This window comes from Mya arenaria, chromosome 10 (genome assembly GCF_026914265.1).
Source record: "Mya arenaria isolate MELC-2E11 chromosome 10, ASM2691426v1".
In the NCBI taxonomy this organism is placed as follows: Eukaryota; Metazoa; Mollusca; class Bivalvia; order Myida; family Myidae; genus Mya; species Mya arenaria.
Window position 1 is genome coordinate 53,416,071 of NC_069131.1, and position 24,388 is coordinate 53,440,458.

General features: G+C 34.4%; 2 protein-coding genes across 2 annotated transcripts; both read left to right on the plus strand.

Annotated features, from left to right (window-relative positions):
- Positions 1-7,600: 7,600 nt before the first annotated feature.
- Positions 7,601-14,093, plus strand: LOC128204224 (C-type lectin domain family 10 member A-like). Its single transcript, XM_052905613.1, has 6 exons — positions 7,601-7,690; positions 8,616-8,716; positions 9,940-10,027; positions 11,495-11,596; positions 12,409-12,547; positions 13,948-14,093. Exons 1-6 carry the CDS (start codon positions 7,645-7,647, stop codon positions 13,973-13,975), a joined length of 504 nt encoding a protein of 167 aa, XP_052761573.1. The 5' UTR covers positions 7,601-7,644; the 3' UTR covers positions 13,976-14,093.
- Positions 14,094-17,788: 3,695 nt separating this feature from the next.
- LOC128204812 (asialoglycoprotein receptor 1-like) lies at positions 17,789-23,710 on the plus strand. Its single transcript, XM_052906221.1, has 8 exons — positions 17,789-17,807; positions 18,137-18,289; positions 20,155-20,190; positions 20,889-20,989; positions 21,655-21,742; positions 22,338-22,439; positions 22,725-22,851; positions 23,593-23,710. Exons 1-8 carry the CDS (start codon positions 17,789-17,791, stop codon positions 23,615-23,617), a joined length of 651 nt encoding a protein of 216 aa, XP_052762181.1. The 3' UTR covers positions 23,618-23,710.
- The last annotated feature ends 678 nt before the right edge of the window (positions 23,711-24,388 follow it).

Genomic DNA, 24,388 nt, shown 5'->3' on the forward strand with positions numbered 1-24,388 from the left:
CACGGCACAGATGTATTGCCTTTTTGCATCAATTGCATCGATTCTCGATAGTATGCATAAACTACCAGTACAGCTATCTGTAATTGGATCATTGTTGCATTGATTAGATATGTAGTGTTACAATAGTAAAGCAGAAATCTTTATTTTACAATTGTGAGCATATAGCAGGACTCTTACTAAAATGTTAACATATAACAGGATTCCTCATCATACAACAGTGCACATATAATAGGAATCTTCAATATACAAAAATAACATAAAGCATGCATATTTGCTAACAACAGTTAACACATAGTAGGAATCTTTACTTTACAACAGTAAATACATAGCAGGATCTTTCATACACAACAGTAAATATATAGCAGGATATAAACATATGACAGGAAAATTTACTATACAACAGTTAACATATAACTGGAAGCTTTATTACAGAACAGTAAACATATAACATGAATCTTTTGCATACAACGGTTAACATGTATCAGGGTTCTTTAATATACATTACTGAGCATATAACTGAAATCTTACCTACAAAACTGGCAACAAAAAGCAGGAACATCAACAATACAGTGGACCATTAGCAGACTACTTCACTGTTCAACAATTAGCTTATAGCAGACATCATATTGCAGGATCTTTTACTATACACCAGTTAACATATAACAAGCGTCTTTACTACACAAGAGTGGAAATACATAAGAATTATTTACTTTACAACATTTAACATATTGCAGGAAGCTTTACAATACAAACTATACAAAAGTGGACATATAGGAGGCACCTTCAATAAACAACAATCAACATAAAGCAGGATTCTTCACTTTAAAACAGCTATCATATAGCAGACAATTTTAATATTCAACAATGAACATATAGTAGGAATCTTATCTTTAAATCATTGAATGTATAGGAGGAATTCTAAAGTACACAGCAGCGAACATATATTGCATAGCCACTCGTGAAATATTACTTTTGGTGTGCACTAGGTGAAAATATTTCAATATAACACTGAAACAAACATTTCTTCTTTTCATTGTATGCTTATAATTAAACAATGAAATGATTTAAAACCACGCAAAATTCCAACACATAATAATATTCTCATATAGTTATTACTGTCTATATTGTGTACCTTGTTGATCATATATTCTTCTTATGTAAACATGTAGACGGATATTTTGTTTTTAGATACTTAGAAACACTTACCTTTTGAATTATGCAAGATATCTCAATACTACAGTTACTCCATAAATTAGTACTCCTTCATAGTATATAGCATTTGCATACATGTTTTTATGATAAAAGATTCCCATAAAATATATTTTCTACAATTTACTAAGTAGGCCTAAAAGGTTAATTCTGTCTTGTTTAAGTTTTGCTTTGTTAAGCAGCAACTGCTTCTTGAATTCTAATAGTATGTACAACTCCTTATTTAAGCATCTATTTGAACACGCATCAATGACTATATTTTTACATGTGCAATTAAAATGTTTTTGAATGATTCTATTTATCCATACTAGAAGTATTTGCAAAGTACACTGTACACTGTCTTGATGGTTATATTTTACAAATTTGTAGCTTAGCTGTCATATTTGAATCTTGTTCATTATTGGTTATTTCTAAATGATAATTATGTTTAATGCATTTGTATATAGTGAACCTGTTCTAAACTAAATCATGGAAGCGTCAAAATCATCATTTTACAAAGTTCGTTGGCTATTTACTAAAGTGCAATTTTAGTAATATTTCTATCTTATAATTGGTAATACTTTGTCCAAAATCACAATACACATGTACAAAGGAAGTGTAAATAGTAATGTTGATATAGAAGTTTGCCTCTTATAATGAATATATGTATTTGAACTATGTCGACTGGTACCCTGACAAATTTGTTAGATATTCTTTTATAAAATAATGTACAGACATAACATGTTAAAATGTTGTAACATCTGCCATGTAGTGATGTTCTCTAACATCTAGTTTACTGAAATGCTAAATTATAAATTTCTACTTACCTTATACACTATGAAGTTCACTGTAAACTTCTTAAGGGCTGTTGTCATTGTCATATGCATGCATAATCAAATAGATGCGAACACAAAGGTTCATTCAAACAACTGCATCTACACAAAATGATCTTGCAAAAATGTCTCAACAATATTTGAATACATTGTTAAACCACAATTTTATATTTAGATGCTTCTCATAATTTCAATCTGAAATCAACAGAACACAGCTTAAAACATTACTTCCTTCTTTGCATCACTTTTCAATCACAATTCAACTTTTTTATTTATTTACTATATTTTTAGTAAACATCTGATCACATTTTCATAACATCACAAGATTAAATTCGCTTCAAATTACAACGTTAAACTATGGCTGGAAAAACATTCATTCAGAAATACTACATGTATGTCAAATTAATTTATCCCTATTTTGAGGAAAGCGTGCACATTTATAGACACATACAGGGCGCATTTTCAATCGCACTAAATAATTCAGATGTTCAAGTTAATCTATTTTAGCTAGCAGAAATTGTAGCATTTAGTCAATAGCTGTTTAGTATTTAATCATTATCAACCATTTATCAAATCCCATGTGAAACAGGTGTTAATTACTCTGCGGCATTGCTCTTTTTTCATTTCTGACACATGAATATTCTTAACTTTAACTGTAACTATTGCCTTAACATTTCATTCAAAACTGGTCGGTCAAGGTCGTGGCTATTGAAGCGGTAAATACGTGCATTGACTGATGAATTATTCTAATCGGATATTCTTATTTTATTTTACCACATTATTGTTCAAGTCGCAATATCACAATATCAAACTTATCAGATTTTTTTGAATGATATAAAAGAGAATTTTTTACAAATACAATTGAACCGCCCCGCATATTCTCCATCCTCATCCTTCTCTTCTTAAATCCCATTAACGTTACTGGATGCTTTAATATCGTCCACTATAATGTTCAGAGCTTTAGTAGCATAAAGAATATTTTGTTCGCAGACTTACGCAACTTTGCCATATTAGCCTTCACCGAAACATGGCTCAGTCCTAACTCAGCAACCCACGTTTGATATTTCGAAATTTCCATGTTCCTTACAGAAGAGATAGAATTTCCGATGCACATGATGTCATACGTGTATACATTAAGTCATGTGTGTTTGTATTAAAAAGACATAACCTCTAGATAAACGACATTGAATGTATTTGGCTTGAACTGCGAATTAAAAATAGACGCATTCTATTCCATACACATCCTTACTCCAATCCATATGTCCTTGAATGTATTACCAAATCAATTGCATTGGCTGTTGATATTAAAGACATTCATATCACAGGGGATTTCAACCTAGTTATCAATAAACGCTTAAGCCGTCAAAAGATTGATTCTGTCAACAGTTCAACTTGACTCAAGTACTTTGAGATCCTACCCATTTTACCAAATCCCCTGAGTCTCTCAATGACCTATTTCCTCGTCTCTTCAAAATATATTGTTCTCGAAAGTGGAGTAGATGAACCATTTTTTAAACAGCTAGTTCGGTATCATTGTTCAGTCTAATGCGTCCTGAGCTTAGAAAACAATTTCGGAATTTCATTCAAGGCGATTACTCAAAACTAAGGAATCTTATCTCTAATTTTGACTGACTTTCTTGTGTGCACACTGATATCAATATATAAACCGATAATTTCACTAACCACTTCATGACTATGTGTGAGACCTGCATACCTACTAAGACAGTTGTAATTCGCAATAGGGACCCCCTTGGTTTCAACAACGAAATCCAAAAATCACTTCGACAAAGATGGCGCGCTTATAGAACGGCAAAACGTCTAAATTTCAAACACAAATGGTGCATATACAATCAATACGAAACCGTGTTACCAACCTTGTCAAAGCTGCTAAGTAGTAACATTATGACAAACTAGCTACATGACTTAAGGAAAAAAACATTCCCACCTCCGACTTTTGAACAACCATATTGAACTTTGCTATACCAACAATTTCATCTAAAGAAATCCCTCCATTAAGCAATAACGGTACTATCTACGAATCAGAAGCTGACAGAGCGAACCTACTGAATAATCTCTTCCAATCTCAGGCTCAATTGAATATATCAAACAGGCCCCTCCCTTCCTCCACTGACACTTATGATCCCAAACTACAATACTTTGTTATTTCACTTCAATAATGGTTGTTAAAACCAGCAAAGCAACTGGCCCAGGCTCATTTCTGTGCTGTTTATAAAAAGTCTGACCCTCAAGATGTTGGAAATTATCGTCCTAGTTCCCTTTTAAGTGTTGTCAGTAAGGTTCTTGAAAGAAATTTGTATTAGTACAAAACGTCAAAACGACTATCTAACATCATTGCAATCTGGTTTTGTTTCTAAGGACTCCACTGTCAACCAGCTCGTATCGATCAATAGTAGTTAGATTTAGAGTGGGGTAGGACTCCCCAAGGGGAAATTTTGCCCCTAAACGAGATTTTGTCCTTGGATAATAAGCTCAATTCAAGTTAGTTGTCTTACGCGGTGTCACAGATTTTCTCTGCTCGAAAAGGGATATCACTCAGTAGGAAATTGTCAATTCAAATCAAACGCCAATGTAACTATTGACTGCTTCTCTAGTAAGTTACCTTTCGTGATCGCTTATTTAGGTTTAAAAACTAAAATTATTAAATGATAAAAGAATACAAAAGGCTTGAAGCGATTTAAATCAATTTGATAGTACTTGCGTGAAAATGATAAGTAGAAATATCGGTAATACATCGCAAGATCTTGTAGTAAATGATGGTAAAATCGAGTGACCTACAAGTATGGACAATGGATATGCGCGAACGTGTTGTAAGCTATGCTTAATTATAAAGGCGCTAAAAGGTAAGATTCCTTCCACCAGAAATACACTTCAACAAAATGATACAATGTTGGTGTTCTAAAATATTATACATATTGAATTTCATATCAAAACAACTGATAAAATATATTTCCATTTCCACACCTATCTGGTTTTGTAAAGCAAGTTCGTAATAAATGTCTACGTGTTATATTATCTTATATCACGCCACCCTTACTTAATTCAGTTCTCAGATCACCAGGCATAAGTAATTCGGTCATCTGGGTCACTGTCACACTGTACTCACCCGCGGTCTTAAATCGATGTCTTCTCGTTTATTTTAAGTGAATATGCATCCTGATTACTTAGCCACTGTTTTACGTAAGATATCGTAAATATTCCGGGATTTTTATCATTAAGAACACGAAACAGTTTCTGCGCACCCGCATAAGCAGCGGGATTTTTCTCATCAAAATAATATCGCTCTAAAATGTCTTCTTTCTCTTTATTATCTATGAGTTATTAAGGTACTGGTCTAACATAGAATGAGCATTTATCTATAAAAAAGGGTCTTTAATAATCCCTGCCTTTAAATATAAGCAAACGATCTGGAATTAGCAACACCAAGTACTAATTTAAAGTATTCTCGCAACCCAGCGACTGTGATCAAGAAGAATAACGCTTCTCCGTATTTCCACGTCATGTAGTGTAGCAGTTGTTTCCCTTATACTATAAAGAACAATATCGCTCTACAACAATTTTCATTCACGTTAATTTATACACACTCGAATTATTGTCAATTCGTTTACTTATATCGTAAAGGACCATCACAGTATACAATAGGAGTCTTGCCCCCTCCCAAGGGCTTTTCCAAGGACAAAATCTCGTTTAGGGGCAAAATTCCCCTTGGGGAGTCCTACCCCACTCCATTTCTAACTATTATCAATCATTCTTTTTGACCGCTCTAAATGAAGGTAAAAAGTAAGAGCAGTTTTTTTGTGATATTTCGAAAAGTCTTTGATTGAGTATGGCATGGCGGTCTAATCCATTAACTTTGTGAAAGTGGCACTACCGGTTCTTTATTGTTATGGCTTTTTGATTATCTCACTGAACGTAAACAACGTGTTGTTCTTTCTGGTTCTATGTCTAATACAGTTACAATATCAGCTGGAGTCCCTCAGGGCTCAATTCTTGGGCCTCTGATCTTTCCTATCTACAGCAATGACATTGATTGCGATATACAATCACATATACGACTCTTCGCAGATTATACAACCTTGTATGTAAATGTCGAAGACCCTGTATTTGCTGCACAGCAACTTACTGATGATCTAAAAAATTATATGTGAGCTGACAAATGGCCTGTTACATTCAATCCTGCGAAAACCAAAATGCTACTATTCACAAGAAAGTCTAATAGGTATGTGCACCGCTCAATATTCATGAATAATACCCAACTATCTAAAGTTACAACTCATAAACACTTTGGCGTCACGCTTTCTAGCGCCTGCTCCTGGCACGAAATATTCAATCCGTCAAACAGAAGGCTTGGCAGCGAATTCATTTCATGCCATCATACAAATACGTTCCTGATCGTAAATCGCTTGAAGTTCTGTATATCACATTTATGAGGCCTTTGTTGGAATATGCTGATGTATAAATGTACAACACGAGGGGCCAGAATTGTATCCGGTGCTGACAATGCAATTGTTTTTAATTATTTAATTTGCCGAAAAAAGGACTTGACCAAACTTAACGAAACAAGATTTCATCAGATTTTGGATCAAAAAGCACGTGCATGTGTTGTTTTTTTAAATGCTGTCGACCATATAAATCTTTTATAGTATGTTTATATAGTGGCAAAATATACACTCATCAGATTTTTTTCTTGATGATATATTTTCAAGTAAGAAGGAAATATAATAAAAGAATGAATCATAGTGGTTTAAATTCATTTTATGGTTACAAAGATGCAAATATTTTTCCGAGTTTATATAGATGTAATTACCACAAAGCCACAACACTTTGTTGAAAGGGTAGTTCTTACATATGTTGCAACGTATGTATGTATTATGCTTGGTAATTATTGAATCTCAAAACTAAATAAAAATGTGTTTTTTAACCTTTCATGTCTTGGCCCTTTAAGCGACTTTTGCACTGTGGAAGGCCCTTAATGTTTATAACACAAATGAAGTTTGTTTCCCACATAGGTGGTCACTACAATCTAGAAATCAGTGTAATTACACATATTCAATATAAAATGTGTAGCATTATTTTTGGATGGTCTCTTACCTTTACGAATTCATACAAGAGCACAATAAACTACCAAAATAAAAATTGTTTACCCTTTTTGCATATCAGAAGTATAATTTTGAAATTGAAAACCGTTTTTTCGCGTATAATATTTTATAAAAGTCGTGTATTTTTGGTATAGAAACCAATATAAACGCATGGGGGTCACCTTGGATCAAGCTGCAGTTTTGCATGATGCTATACCATAATTGTGTCTTTAGAGCATTTTGAAGGCTTTTTCTAAAACAAAGGGAAGCAACCGAATAACTGTGCAATAGTGGTAAAACTCGTCGCAAATATATACCCAATCATTCAGTTTATGAGGAATACAAGTACAATAAAATTTAAACGTGTATTTTTCATGTTAAACCGAAAGTGTCCTTATCAGCAATTAAACAAAACCAAACTTTACAGCAATTAAGTTTGTTGTTAACTAACTTATAGAACGAAAGATAAGATACTTTATCAACTATTTAAAGTTGAGAAACTCACATATAGTAGTGCATATTTAAAAATGTTGACTTACTACATGGTATTATGTTTCGCTTTTGTATATGAAGGTAGGTTCAATATGAATTCTTATTAAACACATTTTTTTATGACAATACAGGAATTAAACTTCTAGAAGACCATTTTTTAGAATTAATATGGCGTGTTATTTCGCTCTGCTGTCTGATACGATTTATGCGCATGATTTAAGATTACTGCCTTAATGAACTTAATATTATGTCGACATATCTGTGATTATTTTACAGCAGTGTCCATGCAATATATATATGAAATTTATGAATCAGGTTTTAAAAAATCGATGAAAACAAACTTTGGTAATTCGTTAACGAGTTGGTCACCAAGTCGAGCAAGTGGGGTTTTCCGGCGACTTCGGTATCCCCGCACCACAAGACCACATTATTGCGCAACATCATGCAAACGATAGTAGAGGTCAACACAGTTGTTGTGAAACATGCAAAGCTTAAACGAATCTGATAGTATTTTTATAATTCATCGAGTTTTTCTAAAATTGATAAAAATGACCCATTAATTTTAATAATTTGTAGTAAATTAGTTTAATAAATTACGTACTGAAAGACCACGAACTTGATTTTATGTTTATTGTTCATCGCTTGCTAAACAAGTTGCCAAATATTGCTTGAAATCATGTCGATGTATTCTTTAAAGGCGCACTTATCAGGATGATGCAAAAAGAATTTCTAATTTTATTACATTATCATATATAACTCGTTTGAATTTTATGATCGAAACAAAGAAGCATATCATTTAGGTACATATATTACCAATATTTTGGTTTCTATCTATTAATTGTGGAATTTGTGTTACAAACATTTATAAGGATTAAATAAAAATTATCCGCCCAAATATGTTTTTGTATTGTTTTTATTATTAAAGTCATTTGAGTTAAACATGATAATGCAATAAAGTTAATAACAAAACAGTATATCGACCTATATTTTGCGACTTGTTATTCAGCGTCCTCGACCCACTTCACCACATGTCCGGACAGCTGGGTTCCCTATCATGACTCATGCTACTATTTCCACTATGACTCCCTGGATTTCATCACTGCCGAGGTATCTTAAAACTCGAGTTACCCGTTCTTTCGAGTAACCCCGTGTATAAACGCGGATAACAACGTACTTATTTCAGTTGCCATGTTTAACAAACAAACTATTGCTATACCTTGCGTAGTTTTTTTGGCGGAACATAATGGTGTTATTGACCTTTTTGCTGACCATGCCTAGAATGTAAACAATCTGAACATGTCATTTGTTTAAAAAGTATTTTTTACGAAAATATCCAATGCCGATGTTTAAAAAACATTTAAACATATGGTTATGCTCCAGATTTATAACAGGCGTTTGTACAATGTCTTTGTACTGCTTCTGACGTGGTCATATGATCATTTTTTATCATGGATGCATACAAATGTTTCCAACATACCATATTAGCGTCAGAGACATGTTATGTGCTATGGACCTGGCGTGTTCTACCGCTCATTCTTCCGCTAATAACTCCAAAATTGACCACACATGGTAATTACGTTATCCTGTTTAACATATTTATGCTCGAATCATAATTAAATTCGAATTAAACAGATGGAGGTTTCTGTTAAGTCCATGCGGAACAGGTCAACAAATGAATCTATTAAATAAAGTACCTTTTATCTCATCTCTATGATATTTTAATAGACAAAAGTATGGTGTCCATAGTTAATCATCCGTAACGTATGCGCATTACATAAAATGGTCTGGTTAAAAAGAGTTTCTTGAACATGTGGTGTTGACATGTCCTTTGGTAACAAGTATGTCAGTATGGAAAACTCGTGCAACATGTTTGCCCTCAAGTTCTTTTTACGATATTAACAAACACCAACAAATTCCAAACATTCTAGATATTGATTGGTAACTTTGCCAGGCATTTGAAATTTTAAGCTGTACATATTTGGCAGAGGGAACTATATGGGCATGTTTGGCTCGCTGTGAATCTTGATGTCGATGATTTATAACTTTGTGACACAATTTTGAAACTTTTAAAAAACGTTTTCAAATCAAGGTTTTGTTAATACGTTAATTGATTTAAAAAACACATCAAAGTATTCGATCCTGGATCCTACTTATAAGCGTCACACTTGTTTGAAAATGGTGGTATTAATCTGACGCATTTCATTAGAAAAGCTTGTCTTGTGCATATTACATTTGATTGAAAACTATCAAAAATAATAATTTATGTTCTAAAGCAAGTTTTCAACAAATAAATGTATGAAACAGTCCGTCTGTACATTTATCCATTTTAGCATTACTGTACGCAACACAACAGTCATCTCGTCCATATAGACGACGCAGCTGAAAATGCTTTCATCAAAAACAGGATCGAACATATTTGTGAGGACAATGTTTGTTTTTTTCACTTACATTGTGTGTGTGTTTATTTGTCACTCAACTGATTTTAGTTAACCAAAATATGTTGTATTGGAAGTGTTGAAATAGAAGACTGTTCGATGTATAAAACATATTTTAATACAGATCCAAACTGATGATTAGCAATCAAATACAGGATCCTGCTTTATGAGAGATATTTATGCTAATAGTAATTGACAACAACTATAGAAATATTTTCGTTATTTCTGTGTTATATTGAAATAAACCCGATAAATTTGAGTTCAGGCGCAACATGGTGTAGAATAACATTAGAAGGTACTCCAAAATGTCTTGAAACAAATTTTATAACATATTTGATTTCGCTTTTGTACTCAAAACCGTTATTTAAAACTGGGGGGTAGTCCAATTTTGAAGTAGCATATCTTATATACACAGGCCAGTATTTGTACTGTGCATTCGTCACTTCTATCAAACCACGTCAAAAAATGTTGTGTGATATTGGTTGAGATCTGTTGATGAATATGATGGAAATATGGATAATTTTTGACATTTCAAGCTGGTCAATTAAGCATAAAACATAGCCACCGCATTGTACGGTCAAACTATACAGTGTGTTTATGTAGAGACGGAAATGGCAGAAGATGACGATAAATGGTTTTTGGTATCACTCCTGGTGTAAGAATTTTAGTCAGGAGTGAATATGTTATTCTGACTAAGAATTAAAACTTGAAAATGGTACTTTCATGTGTTTGTATGTGAAACAAAACATATGAACCTTATATTGTCACTAGAATAAAATTGTATATACATTTTTTATGACATAGTCTCAAGAATGTGCTTTCGGGGCGAGGATATAATACAAGAAATGACCTACATACGACGGGCATATTACACTGACGGTTTTAGATAACGATAAAAAGGAATACAAAATTATGTTTTGTACCGGGGGTTGGGGGGGGGGCATAAAATGTGGGTTTCAACGAACCGATTTTATAATTGTATCGTCGTGGAATTACACTCGCGTTTCCTGATTGTTCAAAGGTTGTAATTCCATCATTTATCGGTAAAACTATGTTGATGCGCGTGTGGTAAGTATGTATTTGTATATGTGCTATTTATGCGTTTTAACGTTTTTGTCTCTAGTTCATTATAGTTTGGGCCATTGCCATTATATAATTGCTTAATATTACTCATAGGTTGTTTTGAAAATACCGTCAATGTAAAACATTGCTTTATGCACGTTTACTGCTTAAACATAATTCTCACTTATATTCATCATTGTTGTTGTTATCATTATAATACAAAGAAGAAATTACTTTAAATCTGTAAGTGAACCGTTCGGATCTTATAATTAGACTTTGGAGAAGCATACATATTCTTTACTTCTCCGTCAATGCAGACAAAATGTGTTTCTATTAAATACCTATACATAACAGTTTCTAAAGCTGTAACACCTTTTCCGGGATTAAGCACCCAAGACCAGCTGGTGGATTGGTCTCACAGATGAGCAGATTGAAGGCGTGTACAAATGGGTAGACATTGATGAAGAAATGCTACCAGGGGCTTTCACAGGTACTTTCGCATGTTAGATGTATATTTTATTTGTATTTTGTCTATTAAATTAAAATAGTCGGTCAAGATCCAGCAACGATCAAGTATTGACAAAACTGTGCCATGTACCTCTGATGTGAACAGCTTCACATTTAAATTCTTTACTGTTCTTTAGGTAAAATCAATATCAAGAATAATGTTCTGCTGGAACCAAAATACCTTATGTAATAAAGCGCGCATGGATACACTTTCAGTTATTTAGTCACATTTTTCGACAGGGCAGTTAAACGAGGATACTCTGTGACAAAACTATGCAAAGGTACACGTTAGAGAACTGGAGTAGCTTTAATCGAGGTTACATCCTATCTGTGCACTATGGTCCAAAACTTAGCATGACCAATACTATCACTTTGTCTGATGAAAACACGTTTCTTAAAACAGACATATCACCCTTTAGTCTGAATGCCCTAACCGTCCGAGAATGAAGATCAAGAACATAAAATTTGAATGAGCATTAGGAAAAGCATGAATTTTGGATACCAAAGAGACTGGCAACCAACTATTGGAGAAGTATGTAAAATATCATAGAATTCCTAAACCCTCATATATTGCTCGGTTCTCGGGTTTTGAGTTAGAGAAATTGTTATATAATAATACAAAAGGACCATGCATTATTTACAATATATGGAAAGGCGCTTTTAATTTCGGAAACAGGAGTGTGACATATTGGTTCAGACGTCCGCCTTAAAGACAATATATTGTGTATTAGAGCTGAACGGGGTGTGTGTGTGTGTGGGGGGGTGTTATCTTCCCTATACACACCACTTTTTCAGACTGGGCACCGGGACAGCCTGATGATTATCACCATTTGGAAGATTGTGGATTAATGATGCACGGCAACTGGTCCGGCATACTTTGGCTCTGGAACGACGCCAGGTGTGATGCAAAGTTTCCTGCTATATGTGAGCTGAGGTAAAGCAAACAATCCTGCTCTGGTCTTTGTGAACTGCGGTATAGTATACATTCCTAATCTGGCCAAGATAAGATCAATGCTGTACGTGAACTGAGGTAAAGCAAAGGTCGCTGCTCAGATCAAGTACAGATCCGAGCTCTTTGTGAACTTTGGTAACATATAGATTCTTAATTCGGTCAAATAAAGGTACGTGCTCTATATGAACTGCGGAAAGCAAAGACACCCTTCTTTGGTAAAGAAAATATCTCTACTCTAAGTAGCTCTGGTAAGTTATATATTCTATCTCTGGTCAAGTAAACATCCTCGCTCTATTTGGATTCAGATCGATCAGAGACTCCTGTTCTGATAAAGAAAATATCCCGACTCTATGTGAACTCTTGTAAATTAAAGATCATTGCTCTATGTGATCTGGGTTAGAGTATTTAGGAGAGACGTAAAAAATATTAGTTCTAAGCTATCTCCGAAATTTTTACTTATTATGTGTGTAATTCATTTCTTTGCTTAATGCTTATATACAACACATATTGTTTAAACCAACTGAGGTAGAGAAAAGATACATTCTCTTGTAAAGTAAAGATCCATTCTTTATGTGAATATAAGTGAAATAAAGATACCTGCCCTGGAGAAGAAGCAAAAATACCTGTCATGTACGAACAGAGGTGAAGAAAAGATTTTTGCCCTGTATGAACCGAGGTAAAATAAATATTCATGCTTTATATTATATGACGTAAAGTAAAGATTCCTGCTTTTGTTAAGTAAAGATCCCTGCTAGTATATAACGAGGCTAGAAACGATCCCTACTATTTGTGAGAACTTAGTTAAAGTAAAGCTCATTGATATATGTAACCTGAGGTTAAGTAGACCTTCTTGTAATAAACGAGTCTAAGCAAACGTCCCTGCTATATGTGATCTACGGTTAAGTGAAGTAGTTCCTGCTATATGTACTCTTCAAGTTAAAGCGAAGATCCTTGCTAAATATTAACTGATTAAGGGTAAATATTCGCAATCTTTGGTAGTATACAGTTCAATTATCCGCCAGATGTTTACCACATAAATTTGTTTCTGCGGTAAATTGGAGACACAGGTTCAAATTTGGAATAATTTATTCAAGCAGAAAAAAAGACAAATATAAATATGTTAAGTCCTGATATGAGCTAGTGTTTAATCTAGCTAAAGGTATGTAAGTTACATTCACAAACCTAGCCCTTAGGTAAATGGCTGCCTCAAAAATACAGCTTGATGGAGACGTACATTTATTGATTCTTGTAAATTCTGAACGTTATTTGCATGTACTTGAATTTGAAATGTTAAATAAGCTCTTTATTCTTGATGTTAATTATTTCAAATCAGTAGTTGAGCTTTTTATTCATTGCAGTATTTACTTTAAAAAAAATTGCAGGGATGGCCAATCGGAGATAGTCGGGTAACTCAATAACGGCGAATAACAGGCAGTGATTCCACGTACCGAGAACGAGACTAAATATTGGTCATTTGAGTTGTTCACCTCATTCATTCTTATAACTGAAAATAAATTGTTCTTGTTTAGCTATTTTTATTTAATTGTATTGTTATCATAGGAATCAATTTATTATAAGAGCATACATTAGGCGCTATAGGTCTTAAATACACCCGTTGAATAAAAGTTCGACTGGCTTTACCGTTTACTTTAGCAGAACCTACTATGATATTATTGCTAACCCACTATATGCACTCCTTCCATATTTGTTCAGCATAAAGGCAAATATATGCATAGAATAAAACCAAAAGACACCACGTTAGTTTAATATTAGCCAATATTGTCTTTTGGGAGGACCTACTTTTCCTCAAACTGACATTTAAAGCCTTCATTATGAAAACTTACGTAGAGTTACGTACCCAAGTTACGCCTGTATAACGTTAAAGCCTGAGTCTGCCCTAGATGTGTGTATTTCCACATACTGTATAATAATTAATGGTTGTCTGTTTTATTATTCAATACAATCTGGAATTAAAAGTATTGCTCTCTATTGACCTAAAAATAAGAGTTCAGGCAAAACGCGATTTTTATAAGAACAGAATGAAAATAATGAAACTGCAGCTAAACCATCATGAAAGTTTTGAGAGTTTGTATAGGTCAATTTTGAACGATTAATTACCTTGCTTTCGGACAGCAATAAAGGTATTGACAAAATGATTCGCCAAAGAGATACATGTTTTAATATGTGTTTCATGTTCTAATTGACGTTGTTCACGAAAGCTACGGACATAGCTCGTATATATTCAAGATATGTATGCTTATAAATGCAAATATCTTAAGATTTTACTTAAAGCGGAATGAATTGAAACTATTATATATTCGATACAAATACTCATATTTGAATTAAGTTGTTAAATAATTTAATGTATCCTCGAGGCCTACAAACGTTAAAATAAAATGCAAGGTTTAGTATATAATAATACATAAATAGCATTTGAATATGCACTAAAGGTACTCTATAACTAAATGCCAAGTGCCCGGATGTGTTCAAAGGATAAAGTCCGAATATAAAAGATAAAGAAAGATACTTCAATTTAATGCTTGTTTCACTCTGAGTAAAGCAAACTATTAATAATTGTTATACTTTGAATTCAGTCCTTGTCCTGTATTCAAAATGAAAAAAAATCATGAATATCTCAGAGATTAACATGATTTCTGCCGATTAGAATTTTACTAACTTCAGGCTTAATGTAAATAGATTACATGAACAATTGTCGTTGCTTTATTTCAAAGAGAGTCAATTTTCTTCGTGACCTTTTTATTGATTAAATCAATTGGGAGCGAGATACCGAGGGTGGTAAACAGACCTTCTTTAATTTGTGGGAATAAATGCACTCATTTATGCATGAAACTACTTGTTGTGTTCCTGACTGCCCTAAACAATGGAGGCATATGTTCCCTATGGATGATTCAGGACGGAGAGCGTTTGTGCACGGCATGAAAAGGTGGACGAGCCAAATATGAAAAGTGTGTTGTGTCGTGTGATATAAAACCGTAGTCTGCCAATTTATGTGTACGCTTACGGTATTTGGTGTATAACGAGGATCTTCATCTTCGATGATAATTGTGGGTTAACAGTTTCTTACAGTCGAGCTATGTCCAAGTTATTCAGATATGTGTTTCTGATTAACGTTTGACAGGACAGTCCGGTATATTAACCAGTACAACGAACACTTAAGTTGGTGGCTGAAGAAGTTCCCAATATTTGTGAAAACTTCTGAGAACCAGACGCCTGTAAACGACTTCACCCATTGTAACAAGAACTTTGCTATTGCTTTAAACGAGTAAACGAGTTTTCCTACATAATGTATGGCTCGAGGAGGGCGTTTGTCTTTCCACATGTGGTAGGAACACTATGTTCTAACACATGATAAAACTGAATTGCTCACGACATTCATAGTGTGTGAAAGTTTGTAAACAAGTATCTATTTAAATCATTAATAGCTTACTTCAATTATCAAGTGTTACGGACTGATGATATCACTTTCATACGGAGAGCTTAAAGGCCGCTTTCGCTGGCATGTCACTGTATTTCTACACATAAACGGGGCCGAATACGAGTTTATATCGTTTTGACTGGCTATTTATCTCGCCAAATACAGGGTAAGAGGAACGGACCATTTTCATTTGCTCTCGATAGTCGCCCTATTTTGAGCATGCTGTACATTATTTCTAAAGGCAGCAATTTTGTTTTCCATTTTGCAGACCGTTTTGAAAATTTTGTGCCTTGTATAAAACATATTTGGAAGTATTAGCCTTGAATATTATTCAACCACGTTGTACGGTTTGATATTACAATTGTTTTTAACCTGTTGGTGGAGTTTATGACAGTTATTGTTTGGAAACCGACAAAATGAATGAAGAAGTTGAAACAATTTAGAATTTTTGGCAAATTACAAAAATAAAACAGAAATATATGCTTTCTTAGACGGTATAGGGCAATCGGCATTATTCATAAGTCTGTGCAATGTCACTTTAAAGGATGCATGTCAAAATCAGAAAAGTCCTTTCCAGAAAAGCAGAATCCATTAATGTAAAAGTGATATAAGCTTCAATAAAACCTGAAGGTAAGGTGTTAGAATGTTTAACCAAAATGTTCTTACATAAAACAGTTAATTAAGAAAATACTCATTGATAAGGTGATTTCATATCGGCCGAGTTATTTGCCCTTAGTCAGCAATATTGGCCTTTCGGGTTCAGGTCTATACAGCTCACCGCGGACAAATAACTGGGCCAATATGAAATCACCAAATCAATAACATTTAAAGTTTGATTCTTATTCTGTGTGCGTTCATGCAGTATGAACGCTCGGCCGCGGTTTTTATATACCCATGAACCGCGCTAGCGTTTCTTGGAAAATATGCAAAATCGCGGCCGAGCGTTCATACTGCATGAACGCACTAAAAAAATAGGAATCAATACTTATATTTACATTTTACGTTTTTATCTTTTTATTTTTTTTCGGACTAAAAGATTGGAGAACAAGTATATGATTACAACAAAGGGAACAAAACGAGAGCAAATGTGAATGGTAAGAGCACTTCTCTGCCTTGGATTTTAAGCTTGGCGTTCTTTTTATCATCCGCATAATAAGTAGTTCAAAAATGATTTGCAGAAAATATAAAATAATCCAAGATCTTTTTTAATCATTTGGTAGTTACTATAATACACATGGTGAAAAAAATGATTTCCTTTGAAATATTATTGTTCTTATTAAAAATATACATGACAATGACAGGTTCCAATAATTACATGTATTTAAGTGTTGTTTAATGATAAGTTATGATATTTTAAAATAGTCTTCTTTAATATGAGGGCTACCATTATATCATTCTAAAGATGAAAAATGGATTTCGACAGTTTACGTGTCAAAACTTGTCACATTTACCGTGCCATTTTTTAGTTGTTTGTGTACCTGTGCCTTGCTATATTTAGCAAAAAGGTAGATCGTAGTAAGATCTTTACGCAATGTGATTCACCAGCGCCCAATCTGAGCGATGCTTTCTTGCAAAACTCCGACTACAAAGGTCATGAAAGGTCGACCTGTTCATGCGAAATGAACACAAGTTTAATCGTTCAGGAAATCAAGTACGAATGTAAATATTATAGTATAATATGTACTGAGTGGCGCTTTCTATGTAGTGCAATTAGGTCAACACTGTCATGAATTTCAGATAACCAAGCCTTTCATTATATAAACAGTATAACATAAAATCGTACGGTCATGATCCCTGCTGACAAAGGTAAATTCGTTGTTTTTAGCTGTTTAATATGATTTATGGCGTGAAATCAGTTTTTTTGGTTTTGGCGTTGTTTTTTTTAAATTATGACATCATTTTCCTTGTAACACCATTCTTAAAAAGTCTTAAAATGTATCAAAGAATTCATGGTCAATTTTTTGAAGGCTTTGAAACCGAAAAACGACTTCACGAAATGAAGCGTTATTAAACTTCAAAATAATATATAATTATGTTATATCATTGCTGAATTGAATCATTTACACAGTCCTTTACACATACACGTTTTTCAAAAGTAAATATGTTGTTTCCAGATAAAAATGTTTTCGTTTCAGCATTTGTACTATTGTGGGTGGTTGGCCTGCACTTGGCTACAGGCTCCGAGCCGTGCGTGGACCTGGATGCGACAGGCTGCCGTAACAACCCGCAGATCTGCCAAGACACCCTTCTCGCAGAGGTCACGTGTCCCGTTATGTGCAATAAATGCCGTGAGTAACGTGGGCAGAGGTCATGTGTCCGTAATGTGCAATCAATGTCATGAGTAACGTGGGAAGAGGTCACGTGTCCCGTAATGTGCAATAAATTACGTGAGTTAAAAGGGCAGAGGTCACGTGTCCCGTTTTGTGCAATAAATGCCGTGAGTTATGTGGGCAGAGTTCAAGTGTCTCGTAGTGTGCAATTAATGACGTGAGTAATGTGGGCAGAGGTCAAGCGTCCTATAAAGTGCAATAAATTACGTGAGGTATGTGGGCAGAGGTCACATGTCCCGTAATGAGCAATAAATGCCGTGAGAGTAATGTTAGAAGAAGTCACATGTCCCGTAATGTGCAATAAATGTCGTAAGTAATGTGGGCAGAAGTCAAGCGTCCCGTCATGTGTAATAAATGCCATGAGTAATGTGGGCAGAGATCACGTGTCCTAAATGTGCAGTAAATGCCGTGAGTAATGTGGGCAGAGGTAACGTGTCCCGTTATGTGCAATTAATGCCGTGAGTAATGTTGGAATAGGTCACGTGTCCCGTAATGCACAACAAATGCCGTGAGTAATGTAGGCAGAGGTAAGGTGTACCGTAATGTACAATAAATGCTGTTAGTAATGTGGGCACAGGTCAAGTGTCCCTTAATGTACAATTAATGCCGTGAGTAATGTAGGCAGATGTCACGTGTCCCGCAATATGCAATTAACGACTAGAGTAATATTGGCGAAGGTCAAGCGTCCTTTAATAAGCAATTAGTACCTTGAGTAATGTGGGAAAGAGTCAAGTGTCCCGGAATGTGAAATAAATGAAGTAAGTAACGTGGGAAGAGGTCACGTGTGCCGTTTTGTGCATAAATGCCGTTAGTAATGTGTGCAGAGGTCACGTGTCCAGTAATGTTCAATAAATGCCGTGAGTAATGTGGGCAGAGCTCACCTGCCGTGATGTGCAATAAATGCCGTAGGTAAAGTGGGCAGAGGTCACGTGTTCGTAATGTGCAAATAATGACGTGCGTAATTTGGGCAGAGATCAAGTGTCCCGTAATGTGCAATAAATGCCGTAAGTAATGTGGGCAGAGGTCATTTGAACTTTAATAAGCAATTATTGCCGTGAGTAATGTGGGCATAGGTCACGTGTCCGCTATGTGTTATAAATGCCGTAGGTAATGTTGGAAGATGTCACGTATCCCCTAATGTGCAATTTATGACGTGCGTATTGTGGGAAGCGGTCATATGTCCCGTTATGAGAAATAAATGCCGTGAGTAATGAGGGAAGAGGTAATATTCCCCGTAGTGTGCAATAAAAGCCGTGCCTTATGCATTTCTTTTTATTTTGCTTTTTACAAAGCCATTTAGGATGTCCATTTATTTTTCAAGTACACGTGCGTTTTTATTATTATTATTATTATTATTATTATTATTATTATTATTATTATTATTATTATTATTATTATTATTATTATCGTTCCAGTTGAGTCTTTCATGAAGTAAGTAGAAGATAAAAACCATTAGTGAACGTCTTTAAACACAGTTGATAACCATGAAATGCAAATTATGCACAAATACGAACGTGTACTCTTTAATATCAACGCGAATAATCATATTTGTGTAAATAAACAGTTTTTTCCCTCACTATACTTTCTTTTTGAAATGATATAATGTTTTGTTGAAGATGCATACACTGGGAAAATCATAATTCAACTTTTTTTTCGATAGGGTAAATCTCATATGAAAACAAATTAGCATGTTAAGAGTAATCACTGGTTATTTACCGAAATAGGACCTTTTTTATGTCGACATCGAGCAAGACACCTTTACATTTGTATTAACATAACAACTTTTGTTAATGAACAGTGATATTAAAACGTGTTTTTTTCAGCAAACGTTCCACAAGTGACAACAGCTGCCACGACAGGTAGATAGTTTAACACTCTTCTTAGGAATAACCTATTTCATGTGATTACTTATTATTCTGGGTCTGACTTAGGTTTCTTAATGTAAAAGGTACATGGGTTTTAGGCTTCAAACGATAAACCTTGTGGACATGTAAACATGTAGGACAATTGTTTATGCCTTTGACCACCTCGATGGGAAAGAAATTCCTAAGAATACTTTTATTTCAGATATTTCGTTGAGGACGTGATGTCGAAATTTTGATGCTTATAAAACAGTTTGAAAAACGACTATAGAGGAATGATAAAAACTGTTGGTCCTTTCCTTTTGCCTCTTGATAGGGTTTATTATTTTTTCGACTTCTGGGCTTTCACTGCATTTTATCCTTCATTTTGTAGTTTTTTCAGATTTTTGTGTTTTCGGATGATAGATAAAAAAACAGTAAAAACTCTTTTTCTAAAATTTATATATACGGAACAAGAGAGATTTTGATTGCTTTTGTTTTGTTGTGTTTTGACCAGTATTTCCTCTTCCGTATGGATTCAAATATTGAAAACAAAAAAAAAACAATTAAACGACCAGCAAGAACTACATACAAGCCTGGCCAAATAGCATATTGTAAACATGTCACATGTCGCCGCAACCATGTCATAAATAAGTTTAATCCAAATATAACCTATACTACAAAAATCACAAAACGTAATCCTTATGATTATTCAGGGTACTCGACCCAATCCGCCGCATGTCCGGACAGCTGGGAAAGATTCCAAGGCTCCTGCTACTATTTCCAAACTGGCTACATGGAGTTCAACGATTCAGAGGTATAAAAGTGGAGTTATTCATTTCATTGAATATGATGTTTGCGATTTTTGAATTTCAAGGATTTTATTACATTAATATAATAACCTTATTTGTAAAACTGTGACATGCGTGTTATTACAAACTCTATGCAGAGTTACGTCCCCTTTCAGACATCCATACTATATCACGTGATTATGGCATCTATTAATAGTATCGGTGTAAAGGGAATACAGGGAATGTCGATAGTCGTATTGATTTGCATAAGTTTACCAACAATCGATTCGAATATTCACGGACCTCAGAGTCGATATATTTTCTAATTTATTTTTTGATCAATGGTCACAGCTTATTACCAATGGTTTTGAAAAGTATAATTAATAGAGTCTGAAGAAATGTGACGCAATTTTATCATTGTAATTGTTTATCTAACGGGTTTTGGAAATTCCAATGACGTCATAGCGCGAAAGAGAAACAGTTTACATTGCTGACCGGTTGTTAATTCATTCGAAGACAAATTGATAGTTTTCGTGTTAATCAGCAAAAGGAGGATGTCTATTTATATAACGAATCAGGTAATAAAAAACTATGTATTAAGTGTTTCGTTAGATATAGAAAGAACGTCAATCTCCAAGAACTTACTGCAATAGTTTAACCCAGAAAAGAATCTATGTTTGTTCCATTTCAGCTTTACTGTAACCAAAATAATGGCCACCTCGCCCATATAAACAACGCAGCTGAACAAGCCTTCGTATCAAATAGGATACTTAATATTAGTGAGGACAATGATTTATAACTTTTTTTTGCATTGCTAGGTATGTGTGTGTACGTGTGCGTGTGTGTATGTGTGCGTTTGTGTGCGTGCACTCATGTGCATGTGTGGGGGCGGCGTGCGTGTGCTAGCGTGCATGTGGGTGATTTCATCAATTCAGCTCTGCACATCCAAACCCTTTGCATCGTTACGTGAGCGGAGAGCGCCACTTAGTGTTAGGCTATTGTGTGAACATGTTCTTTTGTCGAGAACATATATGCCCGAGCAACTTTCCTGAGAATATGCAGTTTCTAAACAATGTATTAGATGATGAATTTGTAGGTGCTTAAGTAGACGAAAATTTTCTGTCTATTTTTTCTCTTTGTACAGATGTGTTTCATAGAGTAAATACTTGATATTGTCAGCGTCATTTGTGCATCGCCTGTGTTGTTAAGCGTGTTCTGCTGTTTCCGGAACTGTCATAGTTTTATACCCTAGGTTTTTGCTAATGCCGTTGTGAAATTACATGTTTTATAAACTCCTTTTTAGACAAAAAATGTTTCTATTTCGAATAATTTTGAATACCGTTTTCTAAATCTGTTACACCTTTTCCGACATAGATCCCAATCAAACCTGGTTTATCGGGCTCACAGATATGCAGGTTGAAGGAGTGTTCAGATGGGTTGACAACGATGAAGAACTGACACCGGGGACATTCAGAGGTACTCTGTCATGTCAATATATAACTATTGAGCGGAGGGGAATTAAATGAATTCAACGTTCTTAAACCATCAACATTTAGTTTTTGATAATAATTTGTCGATAGTTAATATAAGATGTAACTGGTCTCGTATTGAAAACCATAAATCATTGTCATTTTACATAAATGTCTGGTTTTGCTTTTCAATACAAACACTATAATTGTTAAAGGATTATTTTTTACTTTATAATGTTTGGCCGCGTGGTCAGAGTCATGCTTCCTTGGCTGTAAACTCAACCTTTTCAAGGTTGGGCAGCATCACAGCCACACGATTCTTACGATTCCGAAGATTGTGTAGGTATGTGGTTCAAAAGAGGAATGCGTTGGAACGATATATCGTGCGCAGCGAAGTATCCTTCAATTTGTGAAGTCAGGTAAAGTAAAGGTCTTTGCTATTTGTGATTGTTTACTTCCCACGTAATATCACAACTATATTTCATCGCCTAAACACCAAGAAGTATATATTTCATTCGTAGCAATGCCCCTCATGATACAGCTTTGGCAGTATGTGTATACCACGTGATAAATTACGTCATGTATGCTACGTCGGAAGGCAATATTTTGCTAAAATTTGAAGACTTAAAACAAAGATAACCTTTCTTTAACTACACCATTTTAAATGAAACAAATGACAATCTATGCCGTTAAAGGAGCCCCGCCTTTGTTTTATTACCGGAAATTAGTTGTATCAAACACTTCGACAAACATGTTTCCAAAATAATGTTTAGATATGCACCATCAGACGGCTATATTTAGAAAAGGTCTGTCGAAGTCTAAAGAAACTAAACTCTCAATCGGTAAAAAACCGAAGACGGGGATCACTAAGCGGCTTAAACTGCAATATGTTTCATTTAAAATGGTGAAGATATAGTAAAGTTATCTTTGGTTAAATTCTTCATTCGAAGCAAAAAATTACCTTACGATGTAGCATTTATGACGCATTTTATCACGTGGTATACACATATTCGCACCTTACTTGTGAAATATGCAACGATCTTACACTGAAAAAAAATAATATCTCCATATATATTTTACTTTTTAAAACACAATCATTTATCTAAATTAATTAAAATTATTAGGTATAAAAGAAACATGTTCAATTTATTTAAATTTAGGGTTGGTCAAGCCCTGGTCGGATAGCATTGTTCAGGTGACTCGTCTGGCGTTGACAGTAAACGGACGCGTCTAATGCGGCTGATTTGTTTTGATTCCTTGACATGTAGCATACCTTAAAACAGGATAAAAGCTTTTGTTCGTTTCCTTTGCATTATGTCAAAACTTATGGAAATACAAGCACGAATAGTTTGATAATTAAACAACAGGAAATACAGAGCCAAGCCAAGTTATCAAAATTTAACTAAGCTCCAATTGTTCAAATGATCAAAGGTTTATTTCAATTAAACACTAAACAAGTGACATTCAACGTTAAAATACTCATACACATTAGGTACCCCGTTATCAGCGTTCCAAAGTTCCCCTAAACGTACATTATTTAATTGAAACCTATATTTTTTGGATGATCTATTGAGTAAGAGATGGCCTACTAAGTTACTCCCCCTATAACCTGGATTCATCCCTCTTTTGCCACATGTTGTAGAATTAAGCTTTTCAAAGTGTCTCCTTCACGTTATATGTGTGAATCAAAATGTCCTTAAAATTTGAAGTTTTAACAGCTTTTGTAATTTCTTATAATCATAAAGAAAGTTATCTCATTAAAAGTTGTTTTAAGTATTTTTATAATTATTTTTTTTCAGTTCGACTATTGTAGTACATAACAAACTATCAAACTACATTGTGGTCTAAAGTTACACTTCTTAACGATATTCCAAAACGGGCCGTTACACTAAGTAACACTTTGGTAACTTGTCCCTGTAGTTTTCATTGTAGGCAAAACGCGATTTTGATTGATTA

Coding starts and splice junctions, on each gene's coding strand:
- LOC128204224 (XM_052905613.1), top strand. CDS start 7,645: ATGTTGACTTACTACATGGTATTATGTTTCGCTTTTGTATATGAAG. Junction 8,717..9,939: donor TGGATTTCATCACTGCCGAG/GTATCTTAAAAC, acceptor TATCCATTTTAG/CATTACTGTACGCAACACAA. Junction 12,548..13,947: donor CCTGCTATATGTGAGCTGAG/GTAAAGCAAACA, acceptor AAAAAATTGCAG/GGATGGCCAATCGGAGATAG.
- LOC128204812 (XM_052906221.1), top strand. Junction 20,990..21,654: donor TGGAGTTCAACGATTCAGAG/GTATAAAAGTGG, acceptor GTTCCATTTCAG/CTTTACTGTAACCAAAATAA. Junction 22,440..22,724: donor GACACCGGGGACATTCAGAG/GTACTCTGTCAT, acceptor AACCTTTTCAAG/GTTGGGCAGCATCACAGCCA.